The 26,235-nt window shown below is 41.6% G+C and overlaps 1 protein-coding gene across 18 annotated transcripts in view; it reads left to right on the top strand.

The window, feature by feature from the left end:
- The window catches only part of NCKAP5 (NCK associated protein 5), a 623,862-nt gene that overhangs the window by 395,214 nt on the left and 202,413 nt on the right, over positions 1 to 26,235 (top strand). For all 18 annotated transcript variants that reach the window (XR_012664337.1, XM_075117769.1, XM_048869232.2 and 15 more), the window contains one exon: positions 14,578 to 14,668. Coding sequence is in view for 17 of the 18 variants with exons in the window: in XM_075117769.1 (XP_074973870.1) it covers positions 14,578 to 14,668 (91 nt within the window). In the remaining variant the exon portion in view is untranslated. The remainder of the gene's footprint in view (positions 1 to 14,577; positions 14,669 to 26,235) is intronic.

Raw genomic sequence — 26,235 nt, 5'->3', positions numbered from 1 at the left:
ACTGGCTTCATACTACTGGCCCTGGTAATCAGTGGGTGGGCGTGGGCTGGACCTGATGTCTGTGAGAGGGGAAGTGTTCTGCACAGCTTCAGCAACAAAGGAGAGAGCTGGAATAGTTGGTACAGGAGACAGAAATAAAGTGCTAGTATCCTTTCTATAGCATCTCAATTCAAGCCTTGTGAAGAACACCACATAGTCTGGTTTCCCCTCTTTCTGTGTTTTAACCATTATAAGCCCTGTAATATACAGGGATACTCCCAGAGTAAGGCACTATTCATTGTAAGAGCAATAGCATCTGGCCCATCATTACCAATTACTAGATATTTGTCATTAATTTTTCAAGTGTCTCAATCAAACATGCCACACACTTGTAGAGAATATTATACTAAAGAGCAATTGCTTTTTAATTATAATGGTAAATATTTTTAAAGCACTGAGTCCAATTGTTCCCCAGGGAAATGTCATAAAAGCCAATGGGGTTACCACCTGGATGAATTTGGCCCTTAAAGCTTAATGTGGGTTTTCTTTTTTCCATTGTTGCCTGATAAAATAGGATAATGGCTGTGGTACAGCAGCATAATTAGGAAGATATGAGCAACAATGTATAACATAATTTTTCCTGGTCTGAGTGATTGGAATGTGCAGCATTAAAACTGTTAATGACAAAATATTGTCTACAAAATTCTTTTGTAGTCAATTTCACAAACAGTGAAATTCTACACCTACTGTATATCAATGTCCAGACCTGTATGATCTATTTAAGGCTTTTTCAGCCATCTTTAGGGCATGCTCAGTCATGATGTATAGAAGCTGTATTTTTACTGCCTCTGTCATAAATATAAAGGGAAGGGTAAACCCCTTTGAAATCCCTCCTGGCCAGGGGAAAACTCCTCTCACCTGTAAAGGGTTAAGAAGCTAAAGGTAACCTCGCTGGCACCTGACCAAAATGACCAATGAGGAGACAAGATACTTTCAAAAGCTGGGAGGAGGGAGAGAAACAAAGGGTCTCTGTCTGTCTTTATGCTGTCTTTGCCAGGGATAGACCAGGAATGGAGTCTTAGAACTTTTAGTAAGTAATCTAGCTAGGTATGCGTTAGATTATGATTTCTTTAAATGTCTGAGAAAAGAATTGTGCTGAATAGAATAACTATTTCTGTCTGTGTATCTTTTTTGTAACTTAAGGTTTTGCCTAGAGGGGTTCTCTATGTTTTGAATCTAATTACCCTGTAAGGTATCTACTATCCCGATTTTACAGAGGTGATTTATTTACTTCTATTTACTTCTATTTCTATTAAAAGTCTTGTAAGAAAATTGAATGCTTTTTCATTGTTCTCAGATCCAAGGGTCTGGGTCTGTAGTCACCTAGGCAAATTGGTGAGGCTTTTTACCAAACCTTGTCCAGGAAGTGGGGTGCAAGGTTTTGGGAAGTATTTTGGGGGGAAAGACGTTTCCAAACAGCTCTTCCCCAGTAACCAGTATTTGTTTGGTGGTGGTAGCGGCCAATCCAAGGACAAAGGGTGGAATATTTTGTACCTTGGGGAAGTTTTGACCTAAGCTGGTAAAGATAAGTTTAGGAGGTTTTTCATGCAGGTCCCCACATCTGTACCCTAGAGTTCAGGGTGGGGGAGGAACCTTGACATGGTGGCAGCGGTGGGATTAACCTGAAATCATTTTGAGATCCAGTTGAGATTTTTTGAACTAGAAATACAGATTTTAAAAAAGGAATTTTTTTTTCCTTTGGAAAGGAAGTCCAAAAAGCAGCTGAAACTGAAAGCAGCTTGTTTTTTCTCTGCTTTGTGGCCAAGCAGAGACAAAAGGGGATTAACTTTGTGAATTGCAGGTTTTCTTTGCCTGGAGGCAGGGTACTTAACTCCTGCAGGGAAATTCACAGTCTTCCAACCCAAAGTCTTTGTTTCCCTAAAAGTAAATAGCGGGGGGGGGGGATTCTACCCATTTGCCCGGAGACAAAAGTGGCAGGGGTGTTTTTTTTTTTGGATTTTGATTTTTTACAAGGAGCACAAGTTTGAAAGGGAAATTTTTTTTTCCTTTGGGCTGCTGGTAAGCAGGTTTCCAAGTAGTTGGAGGTTTTTTGCTTTGATTTTGGCCCAGAGCAGAGACAAGGGAATTGTCTTTTTCTGTAGGCTGACAATCACTATCAGAGAATAGGTATTCTATTCCAGCACAGCAAAATTTTACAGCCAAGTTTTGTTTGTTTATTTCTAAACCTTGGGTGTAAAGTTAGTGAAAAACAGAGAGGTAAAGATGTCAGGCACCAAGGCACTACACAAATTGGAGTTAGCCAAACTGGAGACATTGAAAGAAACCGAAAAAGCTCTAGAAGCTGCTCACAGGAGAGCAATGGAGGCAAAGGAGAAAGAAAGGGAGGCAGCGAAAGAGGCAGAACAACACCAAGCGGCTGCTCACAGGAGAGCTATGGAAGCAAGGGACAAAGAACTGGAAGAGAAGGAAAAAGAGGAAACATGTGGAGGAGATGGAGAAGATAAAGGCTCAGCAGAATATCCCAACAAACCCTAGCAATCCTTCTCCAGGTACCACTTCCCATCCCAGAAAGTTCCCCACCTACAAGGCAGGCGATGATACTGAGGCTTTCTTAGAAAACTTCGAAAGGGCCTGCCTTGGGCACAACATCTCTACTGACCAATACATGGTAGAGCTGAGGCCGCAGCTCAGTGGACCCATAGCTGAGGTGGCAGCTGAAATGCCTAAAGAACACATGAACAAGTATGAACTGTTTAAATCCAAGGCGAGAGTCAGAATGGGGATAACACCCGAACAGTCTCGTCGGAGGTTCAGAGCCCTAAGGTGGAAACCAGATGTGTCATTTACTCGACATGCCTACCACATTGTGAAACATTGGGATGCCTGGATATCAGGAGCAAGTGTTGAATCTCCAGTAAATTTTCCCTTCCTAATGCAAATGGAACAATTCTTAGAGGGTGTTCCTGAGGAAATAGAAAGATACATCCTAGATGGGAAGCCCAAAACTGTAATCGAGGCAGGAGAGATTGGAGCCAGATGGGTGGAGGTGGCAGAGAAGAAGAAAACTGGTCGCAGTTGGAGCGGAGACCAGAAGGGACCACCCCAGACCACACCCTATTACCAGGGGCCGCCCAAGGCCCCACCTACCTCCCAAAGAACCCTCCAGACACCATATCATCCCACCATCCCATTCTCCAGCAACCCACCTCGCCCAAGTGACCCATCAGCTGGACGATGTTTTAAATGTAACAAGCTGGGGCATGTAAAGGCCAACTGCCCCAAGAACCCCAACACATTACAGTTCATTGCATCGGAATCACACCAGAGGTCCGCAGGCCCAGTTAGCTCCCAGATACCCTTGGAGTGGAGGGAAGCTGTGAGTGTAGGTGGGAAGAAGGTCACCGCTTGGAGGGACACCGGAGCACAAGTGTCAGCTATCCATGCTTCCTTAGTGGACCCCAATTTAATCAACCCAGAGATCCAAGTGATGATTCAACCCTTCAAGTCTAACTCTTTCAATTTGCCTACAGCCAAGTTGCCTGTCCAGTACAAGGGCTGGTCCGAAACGTGGACTTTTGCAGTCTATGATGATTATCCCATCCCCATGCTGTTGGGGGAAGACTTGGCCAATCATGTGAAGCAGGCCAAGAGGGTGGGAACGGTCACCCGCAGCCAGGCTAAACAAGCCGTGAGGCCTAGCTCTGTTCCGGAAACTTCTATCAGGACCTGGTCAGAGGTGATGGACCCGGACCCCAGGCCAATGTCTGCAACAGCAGTAGTGGATCCAGTCCCAGAGACCCAGACGGAACCAATCCCAGAACCGGAACCAGCTGAACAACCAACACCAGACCCATTGCCAGCACTGAATCCAGTACTTGCAACCTCAGCACCAGAGGGCCCCACCGAACCTGAACTGGCAGCAGCCCATAACCCTACACAAGAGGCTCAGCCGGAGCCTGAATCCCAACATAGTGCACCAGCGGAGAGCGGTTCACAGTCAACTGAAACAGCCCCATCCCCTACATCCCTTCCAGAGGGACAAGTATAGGTCCACAATCCAATGAGGAACTGATGTCTCCAGCATCAAGGGAACAGTTCCAGACCGAACAGGAAGCAGATGAAAGCCTCCAGAGAGCTTGGACGGTGGCACGGAGCAACCCACCGCCTCTCAGCTCTTCTAATCGATCCAGATTTGTTGTAGAAAGAGGACTTTCATATAAGGAAACTCTTTCTGGTGGACACCAGGAAGACTGGCATCCTCAGAGACAGTTGGTAGTTCCAACTAAATACCAGGCCAAGTTCTTGAGCTTAGCCCATGATCACCCTAGTGGCCATGCTGGGGTGAACAGGACCAAAGACCGTTTGGGGGGGTCATTCCACTGGGAGGGAATGGGCAAGGATGTTTCTACCTATGTCCAGTCTTGTGAGGTGTGCCAAAGAGTGGGAAAACCCCAAGACCAGGTCAAAGCCCCTCTCCAGCCACTCCCCATCATTGAAGTTCCATTTCAGCGAGTAGCTGTGGATATTCTGGGTCCTTTTCCGAAAAAGACACCCAGAGGAAAGCAGTACATACTGACTTTCATGGATTTTGCCACCCGATGGCCGGAAGCAGTAGCTCTAAGCAACACCAGGGCTAAAAGTGTGTGCCAGGCACTAGCGGACACTTTTGCCAGGGTAGGTTGGCCCTCCAACATCCTCACAGATGCAGGGACTAATTTCCTGGCAGGAACTATGGAAAACCTTTGGGAAGCTCATGGGGTAAATCACTTGGTTGCCACTCCTTACCACCATCAAACAAATGGCATGGTGGAGAAGTTTAATGGGACTTCGGAGGCCATGATACGTAAATTCGTAAATGAGCACTCCAATGATTGGGACCTAGTGTTGCAGCAGTTGCTCTTTGCCTACAGAGCTGTACCACACCCCAGTTTAGGGTTTTCCCCATTTGAACTTGTATATGGCCATGAGGTTAAGGGGCCATTGCAGTTGGTGAAGCAGCAATGGGAGGGATTTACACCTTCTCCAGGAACTAACATTCTGGACTTTGTAACCAACCTACAAAACACCCTCCGAACCTCTTTAGCCCTTGCTAGAGAAAACTTACAGGATGCTCAAAAAGAGCAAAAAGCCTGGTATGATAAACATGCCAGAGAGCGTTCCTTCAAAGTTGGAGACCAGGTCATGGTCTTAAAGGCGCTCCAGGCCCATAAAATGGAAGCATCGTGGGAAGGGCCATTCACGGTCCAGGAGCGCCTGGGAGCTGTTAATTATCTCATAGCATTCCCTACCTCCAACCGAAAGCCTAAGGTGTACCATATTATTTCTCTAAAGCCCTTTTATTCCAGAGAATTAAAGGTTTGTCAGTTTACAGCCCAGGGAGGAGACGACGCTGAGTGGCCCGAAGGTGTCTACTACGAAGGGAAATGTGCTGGTGGCGTGGAAGAGGTGAACCTCTCCATGACCCTTGGGCGTATGCTGCGACAGCAGATCAAGGAGCTGTGCAGTAGCTACGCGCCAATGTTCTCAGCCACCCCAGGACTGACTGAACGGGCATACCAGTCCATTGACACAGGTAATGCTCACCCAATTAGGGTCCAACCTTACCAGGTGTCTCCTCAAGCTAAAACTGCTATAGAACGGGAAATCCAGGATATGTTACAGATGGGTGTAATCTGCCCCTCTGGAAGTGCATGGGCACCTCCAGTGGTTCTAGTTCCCAAACCAGATGGGGAAATACGTTTTTGCGTGGACTACCATAAGCTAAATGCTGTAACTCGCCCAGACAACTATCCAATGCCACGCACAGATGAACTATTAGAGAAACTGGGACGGGCCCAGTTCATCTCTACCTTGGACTTAACCAAGGGGTACTGGCAGGTACCGCTAGATGAATCTGCCAAGGAAAGGTAAGCCTTCACCACACATCTCGGGCTGTATGTACTCCCTTTCGGGCTGCGAAATGCACCCGCCACCTTCCAAAGACTTGTAGATGGTCTCCTAGCAGGATTAGGAGAATATGCAGTCGCCTACCTTGACGATGTGGCCATATTTTCGGATTCCTGGGCAGACCACCTGGAACATCTACAAAAAGTCCTTGAGCGCATAAGGAGCGCACACCTACAAGATCTGTATCAAGCATTCTTACAACTACAATACCCACCTGCGGAAGTGAAGAAACAGATTGATAGAGCCAGAAGAGTTCCCAGAAGTCACCTACTACAGGACAGGCCTAACAAAGAAAATAACAGAATGCCACTAGCCATCACCTTCAGCCCCCAACTAAAACTAAGGATCTACAACCTATCCTTAAGGATGACCCAACACTCTCACAAATCTTGGGAGACAGGCCAGTGCTTGCCTACAGACAGCCCCCCGACCTGAAGCAAATACTCACCAGCAACCACATACCACACAACAGAACCACTAACCCAGGAACCTATCCTTTCAACAAAGCCCGTTGCCAACTGTGCCCACATATCTATTCAGGGGACACCATCACAGGGCCTAATAACATCAGCCACACTATCAGAGGCTCGTTCACCTGCACATCTACCAATGTGATATATGCCATCATGTGCCAGCAATGCCCCTCTGCCATGTACATTGGTCAAACTGGACAGTCTCTACGTAAAAGAATAATTGGACACAAATCAGATGTCAAGAATTATAACATTCATAAACCAATCGGAGAACACTTCAATCTCTCTGGTCACGCGATTACAGACATGAAAGTTGCAATATTACAACAAGAAAACTTCAAATCCAGACTCCAGCGAGAGACTGCTGAATTGGAATTAATTTGCAAATTGGATACAATTAACTTAGGCTTTTGAATAGAGCCTGGGAGTGGCTAAGTCATTATGCAAGGTAACCTATTTCCCCTTGTTTTTTCCTACCTCCCACCCCCACTGTTCCTCAGACGTTCTTGTTAAACCCTAGATTTGTGCTGGAAATGGCCCACCTTGATTATCATACACATTGTAAGGAGAGTGATCACTTTAGATAAGCTATTACCAGCAGGAGAGTGGGGTGTGGGGAGGTATTTTTTCATGCTTTGTGTGTATAAAAAGATCTTCTACACTTTCCACAGTATGCATCCGATGAAGTGAGCTGTAGCTCACGAAAGCTTATGCTCAAATAAATTGGTTAGTCTCTAAGGTGCCACAAATACGCTTTTTGTTACTGTAGAACTCATTTGGAATATTTATTCATTATTCATGCAGTGTTGCTGGCTCATGAGACTTTGTGTGTCTCATGATATTTGATTTTCTGAAAGCCCCCAGCTCCTGGAGTCATGTGATTACATGAGAATCTCAGTTTTCATTTAAAAAAAATGCTTAGCCCTCATATTTTCAGAGAAAAGCTGGAAAAGATTAACCTTAAAGGATCAAAAATCATAAAATACAAATCCCCCACTTTATTATTTTAAAACTTATTTTAAGCCAAACTCATGATATTCTGCAATGTTTTGGGTCCTGAGTCATGATTTTTGGACTCCCAGGTTTGTGGATGTTACAGAGGGCCTAAAGAGTGTCCTTTTCTTGGGTTTAGTGGGGAGACGAGATCAGTGTGGGGGAAACTTCCACCCCACACTCCTATTTGTACAGACTGTATGACAGGCCTTATGTGCCGTGCACTGCAGAGGTTTGGCCTTAGGGGTATGCATACAATACATGGCTCTGGGGTATCACGACACCAGCCCTTTATTGAGAATTATATTTTTAACAAAGAACTTCTTTTATGGGACCAAATCCTGAGGTCCTTATTCACTAAATAGCTAGTCAGCACAATTAGCACCTTACTTTTATGGACATTAAAATCACAAGTAAAAATTAAAGGAGAAACAATGAAATGTAATACTTTTTAGTTCTGGAGGAGTTAGGGTATTTTATGTAGACTTTAATATAATAAAACTTCCATTAAATATTAATAATATGCATAGTAGCCACTTAATCAAAATAATTCTATATTTTAACTATTACTTTTGTATTGCAAAATAACTATAAAATATGGAAATATTTTTTTCTTTTTAGCCCCACACACATTTGCCAGGTACCTTTTTAAACTCTGAGTCCATAGTATGAGTAGTAAACTGTCCAAACTAGTAAAAAGACAGAACTAAGATCTTCAATACCATTCTTCATTCCAAATCAAATGGTCTGTTTTTAAAATTATGTGAGCAGGATATGCTATTGATATGAAATGTACATCAAATGTATTGGCAGCTCTCCGGTCTCTATACTGTTATGATACCATGAAGTTATTTAGATATGTATTACTGTATGCAACTTAGTCCGATAACTCATGGAAACAGCATTAGGTGTGCTCAGTCACAGTAATGAAACGATATAAAATAGAAACAGAGAATATGTCTTGCCATGTATTGCTTAGACCGAGGATTCGTGACTGATAGCTTCTGTTCCTTTGTCAAGTCACTTACTACTTCGAGCCTCAGTTTTCAAATGTAAAATGAGTATACAGTAGAATTATACTAACCTCCCCAATCATAATTGTATGCCCAAAACCCCATCATTCTCTGATCACTTCTTAGCAAAAGCTTTAATACATGCTTGCTTACATACATATCACTTGCTGATATTTACAAACTGTACATCATATTTCCTAGTATACAATGAATTATTATAGTTATTGATACACTGCATTTGAATGAACAAAGTATATTTTGTGGTGCGTAATCTTCATCTCCGCTTCTTTGTTTATGCACATACTAATTTGCAAAATTCTGTAATTTGCAGTGGGTCTCTCAGTCATTTGTGTGAATTACAAAAGTTCTGGTATAATAGTAATCAAAGGGATGTTGTGATTAATTGAGGGCGAATCTGTCATCAGATACACAGGCAACTCCTACTGTTCTCTGTTACATGAGTATAACCTGGGAGAATTTAGTCTTTAATGACTGTAAAGCACTTTGAAATCCCTGGATGAAAGGCGCCATAGAAAAATACTGTTAGTAATAGTATTAATTATTGGCCAGTTGCTGAAGTCTGTCCTACTCAAGCAAAACTATATATCGCCAATTTCAAAGGGCTCTAGGGAATTTCTAAAGCCCTTAAAACTACCTCAAAAATCACAGGACTTTTGGAAGTGTTGATGCCATGATAAGAGGAAGTTATTACTGGAATAGAGATGGTTCCAGATAAAGAATAATTCTTGAGTACATAATCATCAGGAATCAAACAAATGTAGGTGATGTAATCTCCGTTATGAGATGAGAAACCTTTTGATAGACTCAGAAAACTCTGCAGGAAACTTGTAGACTGAAAACAAATAATGGTAATTCCTCGTAGAATAAAATACCCTTCCTGTTCTTTACTTTGCTCCACCTGCCATCAGTTCTGCGGATAGCACTCTTGTGTGTCTACTAGAAAACTATATAGTATGAGCCTGAAAATGTCATGATGCATGCAGTGTGGTGTGAAAACACATGAGAACAGTTTGTTAACTTTCAGGGAATTTCCACAAATAGTCATCGATGACAGACCTAGTTTTCACCTTGCACTTCTCTGTATTCACTTCATCCTTTCAAAAGTTGTTGTGTCCCACACACCATCACTATTAATAATAAACGCATAGATGTTTCCGTGTCCACACATACAGATGTTCTTGGAATGGCTATGAAACTTCATTCAAAATGAGACTAACACTTTTGGTTGGTTTTAAATGGCATAACATACCCACAAGTGAATTAAAGCCTGCAGTCAGTCAGTCAGTCTCTCTCTCTGCCAAAGTAGTTTTTCCAAATTAAAGACTCTGTCATATATTGTGGGGTGTGTGTGTGTACAGATATGTGTGTGTGTGCGCGCACGCACATATCTGTGTTTAAAAATTAGAAATCTACTTTTACAGCAAGGATGTATAGTTTGTTTCAGTGTTATTGATGTTTTGAGATATCTGACCTACTGTGTAATTTTATGTGATGCATGGGGTAGGAGTACAGATAAAACTTAAGACCATAAACTAAATCTGACCTGAGGACAAGCTTTCTTTACACGTGTATTTGTATTTCATTATAAAAAATGAGAGTGTATGTTTTTTTAAAATCTGTAACACATTAATGGGGGGGAAATAGCTCCCTCCAATATACAATGCATTAGACTGGAGCTGAGTCAGTAGAGTTTTTTGCCATTAACTTCAGTGGGGCCAGAATTTCACCCCTGAGTTCTACTCCCATCATTACCTGGGATCTTGGGCAAGTTATTTTACATTGCTGTTTCTCTGCTTCCTGTCTCATCCTTTGCTGTTTTGTCTACTTCATTGCAATAGCATGATTGGACCCTAATCTCAGTTCGGACATCTAGGTACTACTATAATACAAATAATAAATGAATGCATCCTCCTATTACTACTTTATGGGGGGGGGGGCGGTGTTGGTTAGGGTGATGCAAAAGAAGTTTTAAGTGCTAGACCAGAATGGATACTAAGGTCTATTCTATTTTTTGGGGAATGCTGCAGGGCTGAATTATTTGCTCAGAGCCATGTATGGAATGTTATGAGTGGTGATGCAGCGAACTCTGACCTGGCATTTCCCAGTTGGCAAGCATTAGTACCAATGAACCGAATAGAAGACATTTTGTATCTGTGCGCACACGTGCGCGCTCTCTCTCTCTCTCTCTCTCTCTTTATGAGATTTATTTCCAAAAATGTTGAATGGGTTTGTGTATATGTGGACTTTGTTCCATATGGTGCTGTAATGCACATATTTTTAGCAACATAGGGCTCTGAAAAGAAAATGAAACTTACAGGAAAATACAAGGGTAGGGAAGGTTAATGCTTTCATCAGAAAAATGAAAATCTTTGGCGTAAGCGTACTTGGACTGAGTGGCTAACATAACAATTCAAAGACATCCTTAAGCAGAATCTCAACTCATGCAGCATAAATATCGATCACTTAGAAGACACAGCCACAGGCAGACTTGAATGGAGAGCAACTAATTTGGAGAGCAAAGTGTTTGTGAACACTTTGAGAAAGAAAAATTGGTTGAAAAAAGGGTCGAGCATCATGCCATGTTTTCAATGGGAGACATTTCTGTGTGACACCTACCATGACCATGCTCCTTGCAGATCGGACTGTACAGCCACAAGAGCACACACAAGATGCCGTGATGTGATCATCAGACACGACTGACTACTATATAGTTCATCAATGTCACTTTGGTTCAAAATTTATATGCTATCTCCCAGATAAAGTCTGCCAGGGGAAGGCCTCACCAGAGGACTAATTCCTGGGGGCAAGAGGCTATTTCTCAAACTGGATTGGGGGGAGGGCCTGGCCAAACTTTAAAATAGTGTATTAAATTTTACTGGTATATACTTTAATTGAGCAGACTAATATAGATTATAATATAACAATTAAATTTTATTAATGCTCTCATAAATTAGAAGCACTGAATGCTGATTTAATGAGGAAGCAGATTAAATTATTGTGGTAATAATAGCAATAGCAGTCTATAAACCACAATGGCAGTGCCTGACAAACTTTGCTAAAGCTGAATCTAAGGGCATTTGACTTTTTGGCAGATGTCTATTTATTCTTTCTCCTTGTTGTACTCTTCCACTGATACCTGATTAAAGGGAAATCAGGACCTTTGGAAATCTAAAGTAAAATTTCATTGTACATGCTGAATCAGCTTGTCTTTATACATTTCTTTAATATCAACAAACAAAAAAAATATATTTAACCTCCAGTTAGAACAACTCTGCCTGTCGTCTGGGTGAGTTTGTCACATTCTGTATTTTGTTTTGCCAGTGTAAACTGGAGTTTTGCTAGAAGGAGTATCTGATCACTATACTCTACGTAGAACAGTGTACAATCAATCCCTACAAAGATCTTAGACAAAATGAGTTTCTGCTTCACACGCACACACGCAATCCAGGAAGTCAACCTAATTGTGCACAGAAAATAGGCTAAGAGAAGCTATCATGCAACTAATGATCTCTATTATAGGGCTTTTCACAATTCTTTTTCATAGGTGGCTTAGTTTTTTGCACCTACGTTGTTTTTCATTCATATTATTGTCCTTGATCCTGCTAACACAGAATTCAATGACAAAACTCCCATTAACTTCAGTGAGAGGTGGATCTGTTCCTCATTTTCTTTCCTGATTTAAGTATGTTTATTCATTTGCATGGGCTTTTCATAATATTATAGATATATATCAGTAGAAAGAGACCCTGCTATATTAATAACTTTAAAAATTAGGGGTTCACATTTTAGGCATTAAAATATATGTCGTCTTATATGGATTATATTCTGAAGCAAAAGGATTTTGCCTCCTGAGTAAAAAGGCTCTGATTAAGGTCAGCCGATGAGCAGAAATGGTTCCAGTCTGCCACTGAAAAACTATGTACCACTGTCTGCACTGGAGATTAGAGCTGGCTTATTCTTATTCACATTTGGTCAACAGATGGTCCAACTATTCCGTGTGTATTCTGGTAATGCAAAAACATGCACATCAACTAAAAAAATATAATAAAAATAAGGGAAATGTCACTGGGCATCTGACTAGGATGAATGCCTCACAATGCCTGCTTCTCAGGAAGTAGGATGTTGCTGGCTGACTATAAAAGAGAGAACTAAGCAAGCAGGAATGTTGTCATTAGATTAGTAACTACTGATTCTGATCAGACTGAAAGACTCGAATGACAACCAGATGCACAAAGGTTATGTAAGGATGGTACCGTTGCCCCTTGTCCGGTGTGGGTAGCTAACATTTGGGGCCTTACTGGGTTGTTTCCATTAGGAGTAAAAATTGATTAAGAGAATCAGGTATTTCTTTGGTGCAGTCCTCTTTATTTATAAAGAAGGTTCACAACGTCCTGTTTCTGTGAACTTAGTAGGAACAAACGGTAGCAGGTGGTTTCCTTACTCACAATCTCCAAGCCTGCTTTTCTAGCCAGTCTTGTACTCCAGTGAGCTCTGTATACTCCCTATCAAGGTCACTCTCAGGACAGCTTCTCTGGCTCTCTGGTTGTTTCTGCTTCTGACACACCTGGACAAACACAGCTTCAGCCAATCAAAGCCCTAGCCCCTGCACTAGCAATCAGTCCCCATGGCACCCATTTACCCATATGGCTTGATTTTTTGATTAGCCCTGCATGTGGCCTAGTGCCTTGGACAGTGGCTTCCATTATCTAAAGCTATCTTACTCAATGAAGGAGCCAAATTGCTTCTTCCATTCAGCCTGAATTAAGAGTAGCTAGCATGCCCATCAGCTTTAACAAGCTCTGTGATTGCAGATCGATCAAAGGCATGCTTGGTGGCAGCCATTAATACCTACCAGCATAATAGCACAAACATTCTTTCTTTTTTAATGTCTGAGCTGAGATTAACTAAACTCTCATGATGTTACAGTGCCAGATTGTGGCCAGCCCTGCATGGGATGTAAGTGGGGAAAAGGTTACCAGGCAGTGCACTTGTGCCTCTATAGCAGAATGAACCATGATCCCAGTCTTTGCACTCTTACCTCCCTCCACACTAGCTAGCATTGCTGTGCTAGGAGGGAGCACATAATGGACCCATTCACAGAACTGTGTCTGAATTAGCCTGTCCACATTCTGGTTGAGTTGGCTAGAACTTCTTCAGGCACTCCTGCTGCAGCGCAGCTCATCCTCGACCCTGAGTGCCAGGAGGAAGTCAAGCTGGAAATCAAGTTGGCTGTTACTTTATTCCAAACACCTCAAAAGCCTTCGAGGTCAACTAGTTTGCTCCCCACTCCTACATCTTGATCTCTTCACTACATTGGTGATATTTTATGAGTGACAGCTCACCTCAACCCCATTTTGCAGCAGGACCGTAAAGGATCCTGCTCCCACTGCTACTGCATTAACATTCAACTTTTAATTTGGTGGCCACAGATTGTACTGGACTGAAGTGAAGAGGGGGAAAAACAGAGCAATAAGGTATGCCCACTTTCTCAATCCTTCAGAAGGCGAGTCATCATCACAGTTGTAAATTTTAGGCACATTTTCACAGAGTTCTAGTTGTGATGTTTTCTTTGAATACAAACCAAACATACATGGAGTGGGAAAATTATAAGACATTTTTTCAATTATCCTGGAACATACCTGGGGAATAAAGGAGTCAAGCCAGGAATTTTCTTTGGGGATGAACTGTCCACATTATACACTATTGATTAGAAATGCAATGGTACTCAAAAGAAGTTATGGTATTACACTTTTCTGGAAAATTATGAATGTTTTTTTTTAAATGGTGTTAATTTTATCATTCTGCTGCTGCTACAACACTGACATCAAGAAGATGCCTGCTAGCTGCATATGTTGTCTGACGTTTATTAAACTCCCTTTGTAGCGCAGATAAAAAGGAAGCTTTCACTACCCTACATGTGTAAAAGGTAAAGAAGTGCTCTTAATGTGTTAATCATAGGCTTATGTATAGAAGCGAAGAAAGTTCCAAGCCCAGGATATCCTATGAATATTCATTTGCTAGTAGCCAGTAGAATTATGTATTTTGTTCTTTAAATGACTCTAAGACTACATGTCTTATCCACATACAGAGATTTCTGACCTTTAAAATGTTTTTGTATTTTCATCCTCCAGGATGGAGGAGACGGTGAGAAATCTTCTGCAGAATCAAGGATCCCCAGACCAGAATGGAGCGGGAACAGTTAATATCATGAAGGTGTATCAGGTATTGGTAGCTTTTCTATTGTTTACATATTTAAAAAAATCTAACCAGTGCTCTATATTTCCGACATCCGTGTCCAAGTATTTTTGTTCTGTCTTTGAATTATGAATGCTGGTAATCTATTATTATTAAATAATTCAATATACCTGTTCCTCCTTCCTTTCTCCATGTATTCTCCCCCTACTGCTTAAGGTTTTCCACTTCCATAATTACATTTTTATCTTCTTGCTCCTTCCCAAGAAACTCTTCGCTTTATTATTTTGATTGTTGCATCTACCTTTCAGAAGGGAAACATGAACCAAATTTTAAGCCTTATTAAAGAACATGAAATTTATGGTAAAATATTCCAAAGTGCCTAAGTCACAAGATTTTACCAGAAGACTGTCACAGCAATGTTCTGTCAACCCATATTTTCAGAGGTGATAGAACCCTGTAGAAAGCTGCAAAAATTTGTCTGACTTGTGTGGTAGGTGTGCTTTGTCACTTGAACCTAGAATACAGGGAAGGTGAGCATCCCATTGAACAGAGAGTACTAAGGGTCTAGAACAGAGTTGGTTCTGGAAAGAAAAACTGAGGGAGAACCAAGTTGAGGGAGGAAGCTTATATTGTGGTTTATGATTTATTAGAATTTTCCTTTACCCAAGAAGAGCATGAGATTTGAGCTAAGTGAGGGCCTTTACATTCTGTTGAGGATGTTGAGATATATTCTGCCCATTTACACTGACATTCTGAAAATTCACTTATTTAAATATTTAATAAGGACAGTCCCAATGATTCTAAAAGTTGCATTTCCTTGGTCAGACAGAGAAGGCCTCAGTGCGTATTCATACCTTTACTAACAATCCTACAAGAAATAAAATATTGAAATGTGACCTACTTTGCAGTTCTCCAGATAACGAGACACTTGTGAAAAAAGTGTATACTTTCATGTCCCTTCTTACAACCAGAGCATGAGGACAGACTAAAATGCAAAGCCAAACAACAGTTACATTTGATCAGAGCTTCAGAATCGTAGGCAGTTAAGACTTAATCTAAGGTTATATATGTTCAAGTAACTGACGTGGAAATAAATGTGAAGGTAATTCACTGTGTGATTTGGTTGTTAAGGTACATGACTAAGAGTCACAGCTGTCATGGATTCTATTTTTTGGATCTGCTGCTATCATGTCTGATCTTGGACAAGCCACTTAATGTCCCTGTTAACCTGTCTGGGCTCTAGTTTCCCTGTCTGTAAACTGGGGATACTAATAGTAGCTAACCTCACACAGTGCTGTTCTGCTACTTAAATAATTTAACACTGGGATTCTTCTATGGGAAGTCCTGTATAATTACAACATGCATTTAATTGTTCAATTTGTTTATTATACAAAAAATGTGCTCAAAGCAGTTTCTTCTTTACTGAAAGAATGGCCAGCCTACTGCATCATATGACAGTGATGAACAGAGGGAGTGAGAAATGAGGAAAATTGTTCGTGAACATTTTACTTATTATGAATTGCTTTTCAGTTCAGCCATGTTGTCAGGGTTCCCCCCCACACTCTGAACTCTGGGGTACAGAGGTGGGGACCAACATGAAAGACCCCCTACGCTTATATTCCACCAGCTTAGGTTAAAACTTCCCCAGGGCACAAATTCCTTTCCTTGTCCTTGGATGGTATTGTTACCATCACCAAGTGGTTTACACAAAAATTCAGGGAAGGGTCACTTGGAATCCCTATCCCCCCCAAGCAGTTGCCTTAGCAATGTGAGCACAGACCAGACCCTTTGTCTTCAGGACACTGAAATCAATCAGGTTCTTTTTTAAAAAAGGAACTTTATTTATAAAGAAAAAAGTAAAAGAATCACACCTGCAAAATCAGGATGGAAGGTAACTTTACAAGGTAATAAAGAGATTTAAAACACAGAGGATTCCCCTCTGGGCTCAGCTTCACAGTTACAAAAACAGGAATAAAACTACCTCTGTAGCACAGGAAAATTCACAAGTCAAAACAAAAGATAACCTAACGCATTTCCTTGCCCTACTTACAATTCCTGTGGATTTAGATGGATTATTCCAGGTATATTTTCAGGAGATTTTGTACCTGCTTGGCTTCTCCCTCTGTCCAGAGAGGGAACAACCAAAGAGAACAACAGCAAATCCTTCCCCCCTCAGATTTGGTCTGTGCTCACATTGCTAAGGCAACTGCTTGGGGGGATATAGTAAACTAACTAAAGCTTTATTAGCTAAGAAAAGGAAATGAGAGTTATTGAAACCTTAAAGCAGGTAAAATATATGCACAGGTGAGTCAGTGTATAAATTTAAATGGTAGCAGTGATGTAATAAACTGTCAGTTTCCCAAAAGTCTTTTCAGGATATCTAGATTGTCTCTGGGGATCTCCGCTTTGCATCTGGCATACTTCCCTGTAAGAGTCCAAACAGGCCGGAGACTAAGGATCTTTCATTGAATCCATATTTATAGCTTCTCACAGAAAACAAGCTGACAGAGTCAATACCTACATAGGCTTTTCCTTTGATGACAGAGAGAGAAGAATCCATTTTGAGCCTTTGACCTCCAATCATCACTCACTGTGAGCATTTGCTTTGCAATTAGCTCTTTTCTGTTAGAGTTCTTCATTGCATCCTACAAGCTTCTTTCTCCTTTGATGGGTTATTTAATTATAATGTAAATGTTTGCTATTACATTATAAGAGGATACATATAAGTAAAACAATGCAAGTAACATTCCATTAGTTTTCATTAACTTTAAACACCAAATACACTCTGATACATTTAACACTCACTTTCATCTATACAAATGCACAAGTGAATTGGCTTGGGGCTTTGGCATGAGCTGACAGTTGGTCTGCCAGTGTCACACTTACTGTACATTCCAAATAAACTGGGGGAAAGTTTTAGTTCTAAACATGCTTTGGCGAAGAATGAAAATGTAGTGATACCGAAATGTTTCATGAGTTTGTGTCAGTTTTGCCAAATTGTTTAAGTTGAAGGGGGGAAAAACCCAAAATTCCAAAAGAGTTGCAACATTTCATTTAGACATTTATGAACAAAAGTTTCAATTTCTAAAATTTGAAATGACTTTTCATTTTGAAGTTTCCTTCAATTTTATTTTTTAAAATGTAAAAAGAGCTCAAAATTTAATTGAAATATTTCATTTTGGGTTGAACAAACCAATTTGTTCAACGTGAAAAGATTTTTGCACCCATTTTTTGGAATTGCTAGTAGGCTGAAAATTCAGTTAGTCACATAGCTCTCATTCCTAAAGCTTTATTGAGTGCAATTTTCAAATGTGTAAGTACAGTTGGTACTATTTTTCTAAAGCAGAACACACCTGTGAGTTTAATTATCAATTATCCAGAAATTTTTTTGGCACAATAAAATCCTATATTTTGGAACAAATCAGAAAATATAGAAGGAGATCTCTAGAGTGGCTCTTTAACAGGAATTGTTGATACCGTGTCCCATATTCCCTGACACCTATGGTAAGTTAGTTTCACTGTGTGCAGCCTGTTCAAATTAATATTTGAGTAGTCATAAAACAGTGTGCACTAAAGACTTTTGATCTATTGACTGTTGGACACATTTGTTTTTTGCAAACCTAATGATTGTTCTGGGACATATAAAACTGAGTATTTATTACAATACCAATATGCCTGACTCCAGAATAAATATTGCTGTTAATTAACTTCAGATCATAGAATCATGGAACTGTAGGGATGGAAGGGTCTTGGAGAAGTCATCAAGTCCAGCTCCCTGAGCTGAGGCAGGACCCAGTAACTGTAGAGCATCCATGACAGGTGTTTGTCCAATGGGTTCTTAAAAACCTCTAATGATGGGGATTCCACAGCCTTCCTTGAAACCTATTCCAGAAGCTACCCTTCTAGCTGGAATGTTTTTCCTAATATCTAACCTAAATCTGCCTTGCTACAGATTAAGCCCATTACTTTTTGTCCTACTTTCAGTGGATGTGGAGAACAATTGACCACAGTCCTCTTTATAACAGCCCTTAACGTGTTTGGAGACTATCAGCCCCTCCCCCCATCTTCCTTTCTCAAGACAGGTCAGGTTTTCTAAACCTTTTAGCATTTTTGTTGCTCTCCTCTGGACTCTCCAATTTATCCACATCTTTCCTAAAGTGTGGCACCCAGAATTGGACACAGTACTCCAGCTGAGGCCTCACCAGTGCCGAGTAGAGCAGGACAATTACTTCCCATGACTTACATGAAACACTCCTGTTAGAATAGCTGTCATAGGGCATCTCTCTCGAACACACCCCCTTGTGCCCCGTTGTGGCCCTGCAGGCATGCTGCACTTAGTGTCCTTTGGGTCTTTTTAGACAATCACCCACACCAGGTTAGTCCAATGCCTCTTTGCAGTATCTGGACTTGCAGTTTATTTATTCTAAAGAAGGTAACTCACTTATTTAGCTGTACAAGTTCATGCCCACTCTGGATCCATGTAAGAGTCCTGGTCAGTTTTCTCCCCTGTCCCAGATCTTCTTCCAGAGCTGGGTTGTACTTTGGACAATCCCTCTGTCCCTCTCCTTAGGATAGGAGCTCTCTATTTCTCTTCCTTGGAGCTGGAGTTACACTTTATAGCTGTAGAGCCTCAGGCAGCTTCTCCTGCAGCTGGCCCTTTTCACGATCAGTCCTTCAGCTGGTTGTGGGGGTTCAGCCTAGGAGAGTTCAGCAGGCAGACCTTCTCCGGCTGCTGTCTTCTTTCTGCTGACACAGGGCCCTTCAGGAGCTGTCATACTCCCTGTGGTGTCTACAGGCATCTGCCCAGCTATGGGGGAGGAGACTGCATTTATGCTGGTGCCCTTCTTGATAGAGAAGAAAGCTTTGCCCCAACTTCTCTGAGCTCCGGTCCCTTAAAGAAGCAGTACCAGGGTTTCCTCCCAAATCCTACTTACTCCTGGAACTGCTTCTTCTCTCCTGATAACTCCCAGGTATCTTGCATCTATATTCAGACATTTCAACTCAAAAGAGTCATGTCAGGTGATGGGGTGGACTGACGAGTACTCGGGGCAACCCTTGACGAGCAGACTGCCCTGTCACTACCCCCCAGAATGATATTAGCCTTGTTTGCAGCTGCATCACACTGTTGATACATACTCAATTTGTAATCCATTATAACCCCAGATCCTTTTAAGCAGTACCAGTGCCAACTATTCCCCATTTTGTAGTTATGCATTTGACTTTTCCTTTCTAAATGTAGTACATTGCACTTGTTTTTATTGAATTTCATTTTGTCGATTTCAGACCAATTCTCTAATTTTGGAAAGTCATTTTGAATTCTAATCCCATCCTCCAAAGCCCTCCCATCTTGGTGTAATCTGCAGATGTTATAAGCATAGTCTCCACTCCATTATCCAAGTCGTTACTGAAAACATTGAATAGTACAGGACCCAGGACTGACCCCTGTGGGGCGCCACTAGATACACCCTCCCAGTTTGACAGTGAACCATTGATAACTACTCTTTAAGTACAGTTGTGAACACACCTCATAGTAATTTTATCTCGACCACATTTTCCTAGTTTGAGCATGAAAATGTCATGTAGGATAGTATCAAAAACCTTACTACATAAAGATTAATCACATCTACTGCTCCCCCCGCTATCCACTAGGCCACTTATCCTGTCAGAGAAGGAAATAAATTTGGTTTGGCATGATTTGTTCTGGACAAATCCATGCTGGCTATTCCTTATAACCCCATTATCTTCTAGGTGCTTACAAACTGATAGTTTTAATAATTTGTTCCAGTATCTTTCCAGGTATCAAAGTTAGGCTGTCTGGTCTATAATTCCCCAGGTCTTCATTCCCCTTTTTAAATATAGGGACTATGTTTGCCCTTCTCCAGTCCTCTGGGACGTCACCCATCCTCCAAGAGTTCGCAAAGATAATTGCTAACGGTTCTGAGATTGCTTCAGCTAGTTCCTTATGTATCCTAAGATGAATTTCATCAAACTCTGCTGACTTGAATAGACCTAACTTGTCTAAATATTCTTTAACTTGTTCTTTGCCTATTTTGTCTTACATTCATTCCCCCTTGATGTTAATATTAATGTTGTTGAGTATCTAGTCACCAGGAACTATTTTAGAGAAGACAGAAGCAAAATAGGCAGTAAAGACTTCTGTCTTCTTGATGTCATCAGTTATTGGCTCTCCTTCCCTGCTAAGGAGAGAACCTACATTTTCTTTCATCTTTCTCTTGCTCCTAATATATTAATAGAACCCATTCTTATTGCCTTATATCCATTGCTTGGTGTAACTCACTTTGTGCCTTAGCCTTTCTGATTTTGTCTCTATATGCTTATGCTATTCTTTTGTACTCCTCCTTAGCAATGTGTCCATATTTCCACATTTTGTGGGATTCCTTTTTGATTTCCAGGTCAATTAATGATGGCAACGTATTGTTTTCTTACTGTTCTTCCTGTATTTCCTTCACATTGGGATAGTATGCAGTTGTGCCTTTAATATTGTCTTCTTGAGATAGGGTTTCCAATTTTGGTTGGAGGTATTCCGGCAGGTTTCGTCACACAAAATAATCTTTAATTCCTGGAGTCGTATGACAGGGTGCTGGGCAAAGGGTTGCTGATTCAGCCCTCTGTCATGCCAGCTCCCATTTAGGTGAATACATTAGAGCTGGCCAGAGAGAACCTGGCCCTAATAGGGGGGAAAGAGACAGCTGCCACCCAGTTAGCCTAGGGCTGTATAAAAGGGGAAGAAAGCTAAGGGAGGAGTTGAAAGAAAGTGGAAAAAGTAGGGAGTGGAAGCAGGGAGGTAACTCCTTCCTCCCGCCTGCCTGCAGACGGTGATGGGCCAAATGTACATGGTAAAATGGTGGTTGGAACAAGCCTATGAATAAACTTCACCAGTGGTTACTAACCCCAGTGTCTCAGAGTGACCTTGTGGACCTAGCAGAGGCAGGAACCAAGGGGCCCCTGTCGTGCCCTGCTATAAGACCCTAGGACAGTCCTGGAGGGTTGGCAACCCTACCGTGAGAGTCTTCCAGGTCTCCTGAACTCCTTTAGCCCTTAAATTTTCTGCCTTGGGACTTTACATACCAGTTCTCAGAGTGTTTTAAAGCCTGATTTTTTTGAAGTCCATTGTCCTTATTCTGCTGCTCTCATTCCTTCCTTTTCTTAGAATCATGAAATCTATCATTTCATGTTCAGTGTCACCCAAATTGCCTTCCACCTTTAGATTCACAAGCAGTTCCACCCTGTTGGTCAGAATCTAGTCTAAAATGGCTGTCCCCTGGTTACTTCCTCCACTTTCTGAAACAAAAAGTTGGCACCAATACATTCCAATAACTTATTGGACATTTTGTGTTTTGCTGTATTACTTTTCCAACAAATGCCTGGGTAAAGCCCCCCCCCCCCCCCCCCCGCTGCTACTGGGGGTTATGTTTTGGATATTTCTGTTATTTGTTCTAGAAATGGCTCATTTACCTAGTCCTCCTAATTTGGTGATCTATAGTAGACCTTTACCATGATCATAGAATATAAGGGTTGGAAGGGACCCCAGAAGGTCATCTAGTCCAACCCCCTGCTCAAAGCAGGACCAATGATGTCACTCCTGGTTTTTTCCCCTTACTTTTAGTGACTTTCAACTGGTCTGCCTTTCATCTCCTTCTGGACCTCAATAGAATGTAATGTAATTTGATGTATAATGCAGCACCTACTCCTTCCTGTCAGGAATACCAGTACTCCAGTCATAAGATTAATTCCACCAAGTATCTGTGATGCCAATTGTCATAATTTATCTTATGTACTAATACAATACACTGTAATCTTCCAGTTTATTCCCATACTCCTTGCATTTGTATATTGAGATCTCAGAGGTTGAGCAGATTCCCTTATTGCTTTCCCATTGTTGCTTCTGTGGCCCCACTGTAATTTTCCATGTCCTCACCAACATCTAGTGCTTTGTTAAGGTCGGTTTTTTATTTCATCTGCCCCTTTTGAACATAGTTTAAAGGCTCAGTAGGCTGGTGACTCTTCCACTTCTTGGTCAGGTGAACCCCATCTCTTCCCAGTAGACCTTCTTCCCAGAATAGCATCCCATGGTAGAGGAAACCAAAACCCTCCCATTGACACCATCTGTCCAGCCATGCATTAATCTAGAGGATGCACGTATCCCTGCCTTGGCCCTTACCCTCAACTGGGAGGTTGGACAAGAACCCAACTTGCACCCCTGACTCCTTTATCCTCACTCCGAGTCCTGTAGTCACTGGTGATTGGTTCGGGTCATACCTGGTTGTTTTGGTGGAATAGTAATATGGTACAGCACACAGCTTGCGTTATTATTATTAAACTGTGTTAGGCCTTGTCAAAATTCTCACTTCAAATGAAGATTCTGCAGCCTTATAGTAGAGGGAACTGCCTTGGGGGAATTCAGTAAATTGGGCTTAAGTACCTTCTACAGTGTAACTGAATTTAGATGCCGGAATGCAAATAAAATTATGTTCAATTATAGTGCATGGTTTTTACATAATAATAACTGAGGCTATGAGTATGAATATTCACATAAATTGAAACCATAATACAGAATAAAGAATGTGTGTTTTAAATGATGAGGGATGGCACTCAAAGGAGCTGGAAGTTTAAGTTTAGTTAAAGACTGCAGAATTCTGAAGCTTATCTGAAGTTTATTGGGGTTATGAGCCACTTAAGCCTAAGTATATTAAAGGCCAAACAAAGGCTTGCCCATTCAAGATGCCCCATTTATGGGAGATGGGAAATGGTCACTGTGAATAATCAGGAGAAATGGATGAATCCAGTTTGTAAAAGCAAGGACTCTGCACGCCATTTTCCATATGTTTATTCCTGTGATCCACAAATCTGCAAATAGATTCTTTCTTATTCGCTTGATCCTTTTACTGCATATATGCCACAGGGAGAGCATCATCTGATTAAAGATCACACAGGCAAACAGAGTCTTTCAGGTTTCCTTCAAGCTTATTTTGACTTTATCTGCCAGTTTGGCAATCAGAATAGATAAAGAAGACAAAGAGTTTGCTGTAAAATCCCAGTTGATCACAGTTCAGAATTTGCCAGACAAGTACTCTGAAGTGCAGTACAGACAAACATAAACTTGTTTGAATACATTATGTAGGTTATCAGAGAGGAAGGATTATTTTGTGTTTTAAGGCAGTAGGACTGAGAAGACCAGAGTTCAGTTCCTGTCTCTGCCACAGACTTCCTGTGTGACCTTGGGCAAGTCACTTAATTTGTTTCAGTTTTTCATCTGTAAAATGAGGATAATAATACTTCCCTACCTCACATTCACATTAAAGATAAACTCCTCAGTGCTTGTGAGCTGCTCAGAAACCACAGTGATGGGAGCCATAAAAGTACTGATATGGACAGATAAAATATAGACATAGGTTATGTCTACACTGCATCGGGTAGCATGCTTCCCAGTGCAGATAGATAAACACGTAGTAGGTCTGCTTAAGCATCACCTGTGCTACCTGTGTACCCTCGGCTACATGGTTATTTTTAGCACACTAACTCTGCTAAAGCTAGCAGGAGTCTGTTTACCCATTCTGAAAAGCATGATCTCAACTGCAATGTAGACATGAAAAATACAAGGCTTTTCACATTTCTTTATGTACTAGAAAATAGGCTCATTTTCACAAAAGAGTTTGCTAAATATACAATTTTAAAAAAATAGGACCAAATTTCAAGTGCAAATGGGACAGTTTTCAAGGAAAAGCTATTCTTTCATATATAAAGAATGGGGAAATTACCTCCTGTGCCAATTTCTGTGGTTCTTTGAGATGTGTTATCTACATGGATCCCACTGTCTGTTCACAAGCATCCCATGTGTGCGAGATGAGATTCTTTTGCTAGCAGCGTCCACTGGAACTGTGCCTATGTCCTAGATGCCTTTGCCCCTTCCTCTTGAATAAAGGGTAGTGCAGTCCCAATTGTCCCTCCATTCCTTTGCCAACACAGAATCTGAGATGACTAGGACTGTGTAGTAATGGAGTGGGAGAAAAGGTCCTGGAACGTATGTGGACAACACATCTCGAAGAACCACAGTTACTGTAAGGTAAGTGTTCTTTCTTCTTAAAGTGATATTCTGCATAAATTCCACTCATGATGACTAATAAAGTGGCTGTCTGTTTTCTTGGAAGTGGATAGTAGGAGTATAAATTCTACTTAACCAGTGACTGCAGGACCACTTTACCAAAGCAGGCATCCAATCTGAAGCTTCTACCAAAGAGTAGGATGTTATGAGTGAGCGGACTGAGCTCCACGCAGCTGACCTACGGGTTTCAGAAATAGGGACATTCTCCAAACAGGCAGTAGAAGCTGCCTGAACTTGAGTGGAATGAGCTCGATGTGGCTAGGTGGATCTAACCTGGCCAATTCATAACATGACTTATACAGTTGGAGACCCACTTAAATTGTCTCTGTGAGGTCATTGCCAGACCCTTAGCCCTCACGGCAAAGGCCACCTTTTAGGTGTGTTCCTGAATATGTTTTTCCTGTCAGTGTAAAAGGACAGTGCCCTTACTATGTCCTGTGTGTGAAATTTATCTTCCCTCAAGTTTACATGGAACAGCTGTAGGCAGGAACTTGGGATGAGGCCTGACAGTGACCCTGTCCTTCTGAAACACTATGTAGGGGGAACCAACCATGAGGACCTGACTCTCCCTACCCTTCAAGGTGATGTAATGGCCACTAAAAGGCAGCCTTCATGGATCAGTAGTATAGAGAACAGTTTGCGAAGGGCTTAAAGGGAGGACCCATCAACTCTGCCAATACTATATTGATGTTCCAAGTGGGGTGGGGCTCCCAAACTTTGGGAAAACATAAATAAGGCCCTTAAGGAATCTAGCTATGGTAGAGAGGGAAAAATAGACTGTGGGCCTGAATAGGAGACTGGTGTGCAGATATTGCTTTTAGATGGGTCCCTGTGGAACTGATACAAAATCCAGATTGCTTGTGGACTAGCAGACGGTTCAGTATTGCTGAAATGGGTACTGTCAAGGGAGACAGCTGGTGCTGAGATGCCCAAATAGCAAACCTCTTCCATTTAGCTTTAAAAATCTGTCTGTGTGGGGTTTTCCTGCTTGGAGCAGAATGTTCTTAACTTCAGCTGAATGGTTTCTTTCAGTGGACATCATCCAGACAGCATTTAGACTGTCAGCTGTAACACAGTTGAGGGCAAGTAAGGCATGGGGGGGGGGGCTGTGATGAGAGAGAACAGAACTGCCTGGTCCATGCTGGGAGTATCATAATCATCAGTTCTGCATCTTGCCTTGGTTTCCTCAGAAGCCTTGGTATCATGGGGATCAGCGGAAAGGCATGCATCAGTTTTGAGGAAGAGGAAGGCATCTGTCAGGAAGTGTGGGCTGGAGACCCACTGGAATAGAATGTCTGGCAGTTGTTGTTCTAGTCAAACAGGTTGAATCTGGGAATCCCCACTTGCAAAAAAAATATTCTGTAGGACTCAGTCTTTGATAGCGCACTCATGATTGTCTGGGAACTGTCTGGTGAGTTGATCTGCCAGGGTGTTTAGAAGGCCAGGAAGGTGCAGAGACACAGGCATAATT

Source organism: Caretta caretta, chromosome 11, assembly GCF_965140235.1.
Source record: "Caretta caretta isolate rCarCar2 chromosome 11, rCarCar1.hap1, whole genome shotgun sequence".
NCBI classification, from domain to species: domain Eukaryota; kingdom Metazoa; phylum Chordata; order Testudines; family Cheloniidae; genus Caretta; species Caretta caretta.
Note: the sequence above shows the minus strand (reverse complement) of the source record. Positions and strands in the feature narration are given on the sequence as shown.